This window comes from Micropterus salmoides, unplaced genomic scaffold, assembly GCF_014851395.1.
Source record: "Micropterus salmoides isolate LMB-PRFRI ecotype aquatic unplaced genomic scaffold, ASM1485139v1 Ms_hic_scaffold_18, whole genome shotgun sequence".
Classification (NCBI taxonomy): Eukaryota; Metazoa; Chordata; class Actinopteri; order Centrarchiformes; family Centrarchidae; genus Micropterus; species Micropterus salmoides.
The window spans coordinates 4,266,028-4,278,889 of record NW_024040928.1 but is presented as its reverse complement, the minus strand read 5'-3'; the positions used below and the strand labels follow the sequence as shown (position 1 = coordinate 4,278,889).

Below are 12,862 nucleotides of genomic sequence, written 5' to 3'. Positions count from 1 at the left end.
CCCTCCTTGTGCCTCAGCTGCAAGTAATGATGACTGTGAATTGTTTTTATCTTATTTTACCAATAAGGTGGTGTCAATCAGAGCCTCTATTACCCCAGCGGCCTCTTACTCAGAGGTCCCTCACCAGCAACAAGAGAGTTTTAACCAGTTTTATCCCATCGACTTGTCTGAGCTTTTAAAAACAGTATCACAAATGAGAGTGTCCATCAGCCCACTTGATGTAATACCTACAAAGTTTTTACTGAAAGTAATGGATTCTGTTGGGCCCCATTTGATCTCTGTTTTTAACAGCTCCCTATCTACTGGTTGTGTCCCTGATTATTTTAAAACGGCTTGCGTGAACCCACTTTGAAAGAAACCTGGTTTAGATCCCTCCCTCCCACAAAATTTTAGACCAATTTCAAAACTGCCTTTTATTGCAAAGATTCTAGAAAGAATTGTGTCCAAACAGCTGCTCACTGTACTGGAAAATAACAAAATATTTGAAAAGTTTCAATCTGGTTTCAGGAAGTACCACAGCACTGAGACTGCCCTGCTTAAAGTCACCAATGACCTTTTAATGTCTGCTGATGAAGGCATGTGCTCAGTCCTTGTACTCCTGGACCTTAGCGCTGCTTTTGACACCATTGATCACAACATCATGTTAGACAGACTGAGGCACTGGGTGGGGATCCCTGGTACTGCCTTAGAATGGTTTTCATCCTACCTGTCAAATAGGAAGTTTTGCGTGTCTGTAAACAACTATGTCTCCACGTTCTGTCCAGCTAAATATGGTGTGCCTCAGGGGTCGGTCTTAGGACCCATTTTGTTTTCCTTGTATCTGCTTTCCCTTGGACATATTATCCATAAACATGGCATTTCTTTTCATATTTATGCTGATGACACACAAATATACTTGCCCGTCAGATCCACAGACCCTGGAATGCTGAAAGTTCACTTAACAACTGCCTTTGTGAAGTTAAAAAATGGATGTCAAATAATTTCCTCCAACTGAACTCAGACAAAACAGAAATCCTGGTCATTGGGTCCCAGCAGATGGCAAATCAAATACTGCCATCTGCTGGTTCCCTAGTAAATCACATTAAGCCTGTGGCAAAGAACCTTGGTGTTTGGTTTGATAGTAATTTAAATTTTGAGCAGCACACCACAAAGCTTGTTCAATCATGTTTTTATCAACTTAGAAATATAGCAAAAATTCGATCTATGTTAACTTTTAAGGACATCGAGACCATTTTACACGCCTTCATCTCATCACGCCTGGATTATTGCAACAGCCTTTTCACCTGTTTAACCCAAAAATCTATTGATCGACTCCAGATTGTCCAGAACTCAGCTGCCAGGCTTTTAACCAGAACAAAGAAATATGACCACATTACTCCTATTTTAGCTTCATTACACTGGCTCCCAGTGTGTTTTAGAATTGACGTTAAAATTCTATTGATCACTTTTAAAGCTCTTCATGGCCTCTCGCATTGTTATTTCTGAACTTTTAGTCCCATACACACCAGCACGTACATTTAGATCCTCGGGCAGAGGTCTGTTGTCCGTTGTATCTTAAACGTGTATTTTAGTCTTTTCAATGTTTTCATGCTTTTATCTTGTATTGTTTTTGTATTATTGTCTCTTGGATATTATTCTCTTTACACTTGTTAAAGCACTTTGTAACTTGTTTTTGAAAAGTGCTCTACAAATAAAGATTATTATTATTATTATTATATAACACGACATACAAATAGAACTATTTTACATGGTGCAGTGTTGAGGATGAATTAAGGAGTCTCACAGCCTGAGGGAAGAAGCTGCTCTGTAGTCTGGTGGTGCCACAGCAGATACTTCTGGATCTCTTGCCAGACGGCAGCAGGGTGAGCAGGCTGTGTGATTCTCTCTCTATGTGGTTATTTGGTTGCAGCTGTCTTTGTACGTCATCATTATTAAGACAGGGAGGAAAATATAATATTGAAGCCATATTCTTGACCTTTATATCACGTGGATAATGGATTTTTTTTTTTTTTTGCAAGAGTCCAAATTTTTTTTATATGTAATGCAACCACTGACATGATCCTCAGGTGACCTCAGCATGGGCAACCACTTACCATACCTTTACAAATCTGCTTGAGGTTTGGAATAATCGTACAGTTTGAATCTACATACACGGTGAACTCTCTGTATGCAGCCAATCTATTTGAGAGTTTACTGACCGTATATATTTCGCTGTTGTATTTGTGTGTCAGACTTTTAAATGCATTTTAAGATTACTGTCGTTATTTTTAAAAGGGAAAACACTAACAGCCAATTTAACATGCTTTTAATATGTCCAGTCTACTTTGGTCCCAGCTCAGCATCACAAACACACAGCAAGAGAGCCAACTCAGTTGTCAGGGGCAACCTGTACGTGCTACGTCCCACAAGTTGCGTCAATTGCTGCCTTCAGGTACCGTGGGAAATCAAAAACCTATATATGCGGCGCACATGAAATACGCTACAAAACAGTTTCTTATATCACCCAACAATTATAAGTGCATCTTTGGTGGCGGAGGGCAGAAGCTGCATTAGCTTAATTATAAATTACCATCACAGCCTGGTTCCATGTGTTATCACCTAGGCTATGGCCTACAATGAAATAAAACAGAAAAGTGTGTTTCACAGTGAGGTTGCTTAAGTTTCTTTAGCTGTGTGGGGCGGGTTGGTTAACTATATCTACTTATAGCGACACTATGCTGTCCAAATAATAATCATCTTGCCATTCAATCTTTTTGGTAATTTTGTCAGGAGTAAGACTATGTAACCAGGATTTCCTGGGAATCGTTATTTGCTACTAAAAGCATCCCGTTATATAAATCAACTTACTTGTGTGTTTTTATCTTTTCTTGTGCCTCCTTTAATGGAAGATACAACCTCAGTAAATAGAAATGGCTTTGCAGTTGCGCGACTGGGGATCTTGAAAGCAGGAGCTCATAGTGCGGCCTGAACGCAGCACGTGTTGCAGCCAGCAGGCAGCGGCAGCAGACCGGTACCCGAGCGGCACAGCGCCGCATCACACCGACCCCAGTGCGTCAAAAACACCCAAAAAACGTTACCATTTTCTACTTTCTTCTCAGTGACTCGTCGCCACCAGCGGAGCCGCGACGCTCTAGACCATGTAGGCTTTCGACTGTTTCTTTTTCTTTTCTTTTTTTTGTACTTTTACCGGACAGCCTGCGACTTGTGAAGCCTCTGGTCACGCCGCCGGAGTCCTTTTCATCTGGCCGCCTGTAGCCTTGAACCGAGCGGTGAACTTTTGTGAAAACTACAAGTCACCCGTCGTCGATACCTAAAGGAGTTTGTGATATATTGGGCCTGACAACACTTTCGCCATGAGGTAAGAAGCTCCCAGTTGTCTTAAATATGAAATAATATTAGAAGTGGCTGCTCTGCGGGCGATAATGAGATGAAAGTAAGGAGTTGAAGCGCCGCACAGAGCAGCCTGGCGCGCGAGGAAAACTACAACTGAGATACTGGCTAAAAACATGCCGCTTTTATGTGTCATAAACCACAACAGCGGTTCAAAATATGCAGCTTGTATTTAAGAAGCTCTATGCAGTGTCCGCCTGCTGTGCCATGTTGGCTTTTTTAAGAGGGTGAATAGCCTAGTGTCCGCTTTATTGCACAGGCTCGTTCACTCAGTTTGTGCTGCATTTGTGGAGGTGCACGGGTTTGGAATGGCGCTCGCTCGTTCCTGCTGCTACTCCCACACTGCACAACAGGGATTATCTTTCAGCACTGGTGATGGGCTGGCATATTTTTTGATGCCACATTATGATTGTTGTTACACAGCTCGCGCACTTTTGTCAGCTGGGGAAGTGACACGGGGGAACGGCAGGCAAATCCCCATGAATGGCTCGGTCTCTAAACATACTGTAGACTCCCAGCCTGTACTGATTCAAATGAGAAGACATGCAACACATCCTCACAGCCACTTCATGACACATGTCAGAAGTGTGTTAGTGACAGTCTACATATAGCTGGCATGGTGCACCCATCTGACACCCATGTCTCTTATAGCCTGCTGTATAACACGTGCCCATGTATGCTGATGGGTCTAGTATGCGTGGCTGTTGTGTAACATGGATGGATTCTTTGTTTCCCAGTGAACATGATGTTGGCTGTCTTTTGAAGGGCAAGAATGACCCCAAGCTCAGTGTAGTTAAAAGCCGATGGAAAGTGCTGAGTATTGACCAGTACTGGAAATATTAAACATGCCTTATCATTTGTCTGTTTCCTTTCTATTATCTTTGGAGTCAGTTACATTATGCATTTCTTGTAAACCTTCTGGAACATTATTATTGCTCGGAGTTGCTAAAATGTCTTTGACCAGCCTCTCACTTGAGAACCCACACTGTTCGGTTACCAGCACTTTGTCAAGGTCTAGGAAAGACCTTGTTTATCTAGGACGACATGCCTGAAAGCATGTAGAGTGATCATTTTGAGCGGTTTTGAATTGCCTTCCATTCAAGAATCTGTCACTAGATTGGCCTGAGGTTGCTGATGAGACAAAAAGCTTTGTACTTGATTCTGTTGGACATGTCCAACGCAGCGGTTTTTGTCAGATATTTCCTTTTGCATGGTGCTGAGTGTGACATTCTACTCCATGCAGAGAACGTTCAAATGTCCGAACAGTTTCTACGGAAGTGTGTGACCTTGATTTTTCATCTGTGATCTAACTTGGTGTGTTAAAAAGTGAGACATGCCATGTAGATGAGTCCTGCCCCCTTTAAGAAAGCCCCTAATTGAATCCAGCTGTTGAAATCTCTCCGTAGGCCAAACTGCGGTTAACAATAGCTTTGGTTGTTTCCAAGAGCTGCATGTTGTGTCCATGTCCCAGAATGGAAACCACTAACTTTTCATCTTTCTCAGTTTTTCCCTTCTCTTTCTCATACGTTTTAACAGCTTTCTCATTAGTCGTTTCTAACCTTACATGTCTTTTGGAGCCTATCTCGCCTCAAACTGCAGCCGTGTTGAAATTGAGCATTGCCAAACTGGCCAGCAAACAGGAGTTAGAATGTGTGTGTGTTGTTTTCCTTGCTGTCATTCAAAAGGAGAAATGTGTGTCCAGACGGGGTATTGATGTGTCTGTGGGGTGGTGCGTGGGTGTGGGTGGGTGTGTGTGTGTGTGTGTGTGTGCGCGCGCGCGTGTGTCAGATAGTGTGAGTGGCGGCCCCAGCTGCTCAGAGCTGACTCATGCAGGACACTTGCAGCTGTTTGTTAGTGTGACATAAGGTTGGGGCTGCAGTGACAGCCCTAAGTTATTGGTCCAGTGGCTGTTGAGCACATACTGCTGGAGTTCAGCGTTATCCTGCCAACAACTCCATGTCCTGCGTTCACACAACTAACTTGTGGAGCACAGACCTTGTGCAGCCAAGCGCAAGTCGTCGATTACAGCCAATCAGAGCTTCCAAGTAAATATGCTATTTGAATGTCAGGAGATAATAAACAACTCAAAAATGGTTCTTGGAGAACCACTGCTTTCGCTGTTTGATTTATGTGCCACCTAGCAACATCCACTTATTAAGTCAACATTATAGACCCTACACAGCTGAGGTTTCACTTATTTTGCCTGATACATAACTGTATGGGTTCTTGCGCTTTATTGACATCTGTCTGACCCTCCTATTAGTTTTGTGTTACACCTAGGGCTGCAATTTTACATTACTTTCATTAATCTAATCTGCCGATTATTTTCACTATTAATCAATTAGTCAATAAAATATCTTAAATTGTTAAATAAAAATCACAATTTCCCAGAGCCTAAAATCTTTACAGATAACAATCATGATCCAACAAATGTTTGACATTCTTTTTTCGAAAAATGATTGAAATGATGAATCAGTTATCAAAATATTTGACTATTTTCTTTCCATCAACAAATCATTGCAGCTCTAGAACACCTTTTATCATTCTTATTGGTTATTGATGTTTGGTGACTTCATGTAACTACTTTACTTGGGCGGGCCGCTCGGGTAGATTAACAGGTCAGTATCGGGTAGATTAATATTAACCGCCCAAGTAAATTTGCTGACCCATATTAAAATCGTTTTTGATTGCAGCACTGTAAAGCGCATATTTGCTCCGCACATTCTCTGTCTGTCTGTCGCAAACACGGATAACAGACCCGTCAGTGAATTGAATGGTTGGTATCATTAACACCGCTGCACAAATCTGTCCGACACAACGCTGTCAATGTCGGAGACCCATCTTCAAAACAGTTATTAGCAAGCATGTAAGAATCCTAGCTAATAAGGAGAGCTATGTTAACTTTGGCAGGTGCGTTCGAGATAACTGGCTGACTTTCGCCGACTTGATAGATAGGGGAATAAAAATAGCGCCCTCAAGTCAAAAACAATCTACCTCCGGTAGACTGCGTGAACTTAGAACAATGATCAGGCCTTGCTCCCACGAGGTCTAGTGACGTTTTGCAGCGCAGGTGGTGGCCGAATTGTGCATACCTGCCATGAATTGCACCTTGCGGGAGCTAACGCTCTGTTATACTGAGAAAAGAGGTGGATGCAAATTTCGGCAGATAGGCAACATCCGTTTTGCCGAATTATGCATTCACTTATTAAGGTCCTTTTAGGACACTTTGCTGTTCACATTGTTTGAACGCGGTTAACACCACATGTTTTTGTAGAATCTCAAGAAATGGTAGCCTACTTTTACTAAGTGTAAGAATATGTTAACGATTCTGAACGTTCATAAATTATATGCTGATCAATTATCACTATTGAAGATTGAGGGTTGGGGACGTGATGTGGGAAATTCTGAATGGGGTGTTGAAAATCTAAATGCTTATTGATAATGTAATGTTGAAGGAACACAAAAGGCAGAACTCGGAATGTACAGTGTAGGTTGCAGTGTGTCTGTTAATAAAAGTCTGTCTGTTTCCCTTTTTTATTGGAAAACAAAGAATTTTCTTGGGAGGACCCGAAACCTGGATGGATCATAACAAATACTTTGCATTACTGTGCTTTAAAAGTAGTCACACAGTGAGGAAAAATAGAAATCCTGTATAGAAAAGACTCATCGATAATGTTTTTATTATCGCATTGCAGCTCTCTGAATTGTAATTGAATCTTGAGCTGCCCAGAGATTCCCACCTGTTTTGGTTACCAGCAAAAGAAACAATATTGCGAACAAACTCTCTGGGCCCAGCAGATATTTAGCAGCACATGGCTGGCGGTGTCATCCTGACTAACTGGCCGGAGCACATTCCTAAGCTGTTAAGGATAAGAACATACATATAATGGTTGACAGTTTGTTTCCCTGCGTTGTGTCAGGCAGCACGTAACGCTGACGCAACTTATCTCGGGCCGCTTGATAAGCAGCCTCGTCAGGGTGACGGGGCTGTGAAGTGTCATGGTAACAAGCCTTGACAACTGCTGAAAGGCCTCGTGCTTCCCAGGCGCTGCAGGTTCACACCACAGATGAATGACAGGAGCCGATGCCAGGCTACACGTAGCCTGGGACTTTTTAATTTAGCTAACTGCTGCACTGGAACTGTCCATATAGAGAAAAACACCCCCAGCCACTCAGGAGTTTAAGTTGGACTGCGGCCAGTTCTGTTATCCCATCCAAATGAGCAGTTAATGAGGTCAGCCAGAGGCTAATTTGAAATTTGTCCTGTAAATTGATTTAAAAGACTTAAGATACAGTCACTGACTCAAGTTGCTTTTTGAATTTTATTGAGTCTAGACAGGGAATGAGATGCAAAGAAGCAGTCAGAGGGGAGCTGAGTCATTGTACAGATGTTCTTTAACCAACAGGTTAATAGATACTTCATTACCAGGGAGCATACCAACCTAATTCACAGTCAACTTCAATATAGCAGTCTTTGTTGACCTCCCGTGGCTTCAGATTTCTTCAGTAACAGCACTTGCTTTGTCTCTTGTGGAAGTGGTAGCAAACTCTGGAGTCAAATCCTGTCTGCTTCTCCTCGTTTATCATACAAACTGATGATGAGCTTAGTCAAGCACACATCGAAAACGGTTCCCAAGGCTGTGTCCAAACTGGAAAAATTATGTCATTTAATGCCGAAGACAGTTTTATGAACTTTTTGTAAGGGCCATTAAATTTATAAATCTCCCCAATTGCTTTTTTCTGTATTATGATCCCGATCTAAGTGCAGGGACTGACCCAAGTTTCCCTCCAGACTTGCTCTCTATCCAAGCCGTGCGATTGATTTGACTTTATATTGTTCTTATGCCAGAGATGTGAGTATAATCTTGAATAATTCATATGAAGTGTCGGAAAGAAATCATTAAAACTGACTAATCATCTGGAAGAGTCTGAGCTGACCTAATCGACTAAACTAATCCCATACAATCTCTGTTTCTCTCTTCCACCACACGTGTGCCTGTTTTACTGCTGCTCTGAATGTATCTGAAAGTGGATTGAGCTATAAAATGCTAAGTTGCTGCAAAATGCCACGGAGAGTGAAGGTATTGTGCTCCAGTGATTTCCTTTTGAAGTTTTTGGGGAGATTTTGATCGCGTTTGGCTCCCCGCCAACATCTGCTCCTCGCACTCCTCATCTCCCTCACTCCTTCTCTCCTCCCTTTCCAGCCTCTCTCTGCCAATCCATCCTTAATCTCATTCTCTCTCATTTCCCCTTCTATCTGCTCCACAAAGGGCCACTTTGCAGGCTTCTCCTAGCCAGCTCTTTTTAATTTTTCTTTCACTGTTTCCATCCATTCCCAGACGAGTTTCATCTCTCACATCTCCTATCCTGTGTTTCAGCCGTCTGCTCACCGACTGTTTGCAGAGTTAAAGTCAACCCCAGGATGAAAGTAATAACAGTCTGTGTTTGAGGCAAACACAGACACAATTCTCTCAGGATTATTCCTGATTCGTTAGTGAAAAACGTGACTTTGAGCTCCAAGTGTAACCACAAGCAGCGATCATGGCACTGTGTCACTGTGGTCAGAATGTTTTTTGCATTTAAGTGTACATGAAGGTATTTTTATACTTCATTAGATAGAGAGAGAAGACCAAATAAAGTCATGTGCTGCAAAGGAACTTCTTTTAACCTGAGCACACTCACTCCTTCTCACTACTCTCCTCTACTGTTAGCCATAGCTCCACTGGTGTAGCTGGAGGTTAAGTGCCTTGCTCAAGGGCGTCTCAACAATAGCTACAAAGGGAGTGTTACTGATTCACTTTAATGACACTCCTGTCCTAGCTGACCCGGTGATTCAAACCACCAGCCTCCCTGTCACAAGCTGACTTCTCTAATCCACCACCCATCACGTCTTGTGTGTATGTGTGCACGCTCACTTGTTTAGTAACGTTGAATGATACTGGTGTTTAACTCTGTGCCCCGTCCCTGTCTTTTGGTGATGAGTCACTCCGTGGACACTCAGGATATTACAGACCAGGTTAAGAAATTGCCTTCTATTTGTCTTGCATGGTGTTTAGCTGCCCTCGTGATGTGTAATGTGAGGGGTATCTTGTGCCTTTGTTTTGGGGCACTTGGCACATAATGCACACACACAATGCATCTTGGCCAATAAACACTGTGCTTATGCAAATGAATGAGAAGACACACAACACAACTGTGTAATGTGCACATCATAAATAAAGTAGGCCACACAGAGAGCATGATGCCACTTGCCCTTGTCTTTAAATTGTCAACGTTCTAAATAGGGAGACCACAATCCAACTTTTCCTCTCCTGGTAACAATTCTGATACAAAGTACTGATCAGATACCCCTACTCTCTTTTCTTCCAAATTTCAAAACTGTGGACTACATTGTGTGGAGCTTATTAGAATATTTTTTATGCAAGGAAATAGCCAGGAATTGCTGTGGAGAAAGCATTGAATTTTAAAAACACCGTCAAGAAAAAAGGTGACTATAGTGCGGATCGGTCGTGCGATGGCCAACTCCTGAGCTTAATATGGTCAGTATTGCCGGCAATATTAATCCAGAATATGTTTTAAGAATTCCTTGATCAAAGGCTTTAACAAACCTGTCTCAGAGGTTGCAATCATATGAAAATAGTAATCGGACAGTTTTAAGTATGAACAGCATGAAACACACGTTAACACACACACATTTTTCTGATGTGAATGAAATTTAATTTATTTTTTTCTCCTAAGCTTGTGTTGTAAATGGCAATAATAGTGCCTCTTCTCATCATCTAATAAACACCCTCCTTCCATCCACTGAAGTCAAATCAAATATCAGTGGTATCATGGCTGTTTGGCCTCGCTTTACAGACAGGATATCAATAACAGAGGCAATATGTTGAAGATCAGGAGGATTACTTACTGTGCTACACTACTTTCATCCTAACCCAGCTGATATTTGCTTTGGCCTAACTTTGTAGCTTTGGACAATAATTTATTTATTTCTTCTGTTTCTTTATTTCAAACTCTAATGTCTTTTCTAACATGTTAAGGATCTTGCTTGTGTAAATGTACTGTCTGTAAATTACTAAAACCGTCCAGAAATATGTGACAGCATGTTGGCAAAATGACAGTTTCAACAGGGGTGTACTGACCTGAGGAAGGCCAGGCTTCTCTTGTTCTTGTGTTACTTCCATCCTAGAATGAAGAAGAGAATGTGTGATAAGCAGCAATGTCTCCCTGACACGTCTGCTGCACGTTTCTCACACAAGCTTACAGCCACCCGTTAAGGCAGCACCATAGTTTACTAACAGTATAATCCTAGAATGCTGGCTAGAGATGCACCCATCGATCCACTGGGGACCGGAGTCTGACAGTTTTCAGCTTAATTGGTCGTGACCGGGGCCACTCAGTGTCACTGTAGATATTTTACAAGCAGCACGGACCAGGTAGAGCAAAAGTGAACAAGTGATGTAGTTCAGTACCATGGTGGTCTCGATCGTTTCGAAACAACAATTAACAACAAGCCTCCTCCAAAACGCAAGTTGTGTTGTTTGGGGCGACATTATAAAACTGCTGACAAGTAAAGTCAACTGAGCAGACAAAGAGAGATGGAGTTGTAGGTGTGTGTAGTTATGTCATGATACTGGGATTTCTAATTTCAATACAATACCTTGAAAAATATCGATATTCAATACCATTTTCGATACACGGTCGAAAATTGACCCATCAATTAAATTACTGAAGATAATTACTGAATTATCTTATCAATTTATCTTAGTAAATAAAATTATTAGTACTGTGTGTTAAGCAGAACAGCATCAGTTAATTTACTTCTGACCTTAGTCAAAGTATTTCCTGACAACTGAAACTCTGCTGTCTGAGATTCCTCAGGTGTGATGGCTCTGAGGGGGATTAGTTTAGTTTTGAGATTTATAAAGGTCTCCTAAGCAAAAAGGACAACTATCTTATTAACAACATACTGTGGAAAATTAATATTAAAAGCATTTGAAATATTCAGAATCGATCAAAAAAATCTGTTTTTGACAACACTAGGTGTGTGTGTCTAAAGGGAAAAGCAATGTGAGACACTTACTGTAGTTTGCAAGTAAACACTAAACTAAGGTGGAGAATTAAGTAGAATTAAAATGGTGAGAGAGGGAATAACCTTCTAGAAATATAGTAGTGTATTCTTAAGTATTTTCAAATAAAATATACAAATTTACCCAACACAGTTATACTGTTCTGTGGAAAACACTATAGTAGTGTTAGTGTATGACTGCGGTACCTAATACTGCATTTTTTTCTGAGATGTAATAGTGAACAGTATTGGTGTCCACTTGAAGTGAGCACTGATAGTAATAGGTGTTAACTCTCTAAGATCCAGATATTTCCACGTGTGTGTGTGTAATTGACAGGAGGGTTGTGTGTTTAACCTGTGAGACGTTCTCCTCACCATCCTGTGGGTTTGGTGAGCTCCTGCCACTGACATCACTGTTCACTTGGGTATGGGAAGGTGGAATGCTGTGAACCTACACTTTTGTGTGCGTGTGTGTTAGGGCTGGGCGGTATATCGGTATAATGAGGTATATCGATATAATTTCAAAAGAGATATAAAATTAGACAATACCGTTGATACCGATATAGTGTGATGCTGAGTTAATTAATATGTTTCCAGAAAGTCCTGCCAGCATTTGCTCCTCTCTCTCTCCCTTACCGTGCAGCCCCGCCCCTTCCTGTGCGTCTGCACGCAGCCGTCTACTCTCTAACAACATGGGGGGAGACACAGTGCCGGTAGACACTGCTGAAGACCTGGCTTGTAAAAACAAAAACAACAGTTTAGTCAGTGTTTCCCACACATACATTTCGGCGGGCCGGCCAGGTATATTTGGTGACCCATTGTAGCATTTTTCAGAGAAACCGAGTAATCACATTACAAGTCTTGACATGGTGGATATTTTATTAAGAGCAGACCAGTTAAAGCGACAGTGAACACACCAGTGAGGTGTCATTCGTTAGCTACCACGTTGATTTTGTTTTGAAAGGCTACGTCGTCAACACGCCTCCTCAACATGCGGCGCAGCTGCTGCTGTGAACGGAATGACGGGTGGAAAAGTCCAGAAGACATGTTCTGTTTTTTTCGGTGACTTTATATAACGTAGCCTACTACTGATGGACAATCAGGAGAGAGCATACAGGGTGAGAGAGACGGAAAGAAGCGATGCATGCGGACCTGTTTGCTGTAGAGGTACGTTAGGTCTGTGAGTGGGAAGAGAAATGAAGGAGGCGGATTCAATTCAATAAGTGAGTGACACTTAAATAAGGTGGAGAATGAAGTATAATTAAAACAGTGAAATAAGAAACAAGCAACTACAAATAGTAAAAACGTCCGCACTTATGTCTAACTATTATCTGGGCAGCAATAGGTTTTCCCCAAAATATAGTTAGACAATGCAAGATACATGTGTAAACCTTTGCAAACACA

The 12,862-nt window shown here is 41.7% G+C and overlaps 1 protein-coding gene across 1 annotated transcript in view; it reads left to right on the top strand.

Moving 5' to 3' along the window:
• Positions 1-2,670: 2,670 nt before the first annotated feature.
• The window catches only part of enah (ENAH actin regulator), a 129,675-nt gene continuing 119,483 nt past the window's right edge, over positions 2,671-12,862 (top strand). Inside the window, 1 exon segment of the mRNA XM_038726899.1 lies at positions 2,671-3,358. Within this exon segment, the coding sequence (XP_038582827.1) occupies positions 3,354-3,358 (5 nt within the window). The 5' untranslated portion in view covers positions 2,671-3,353.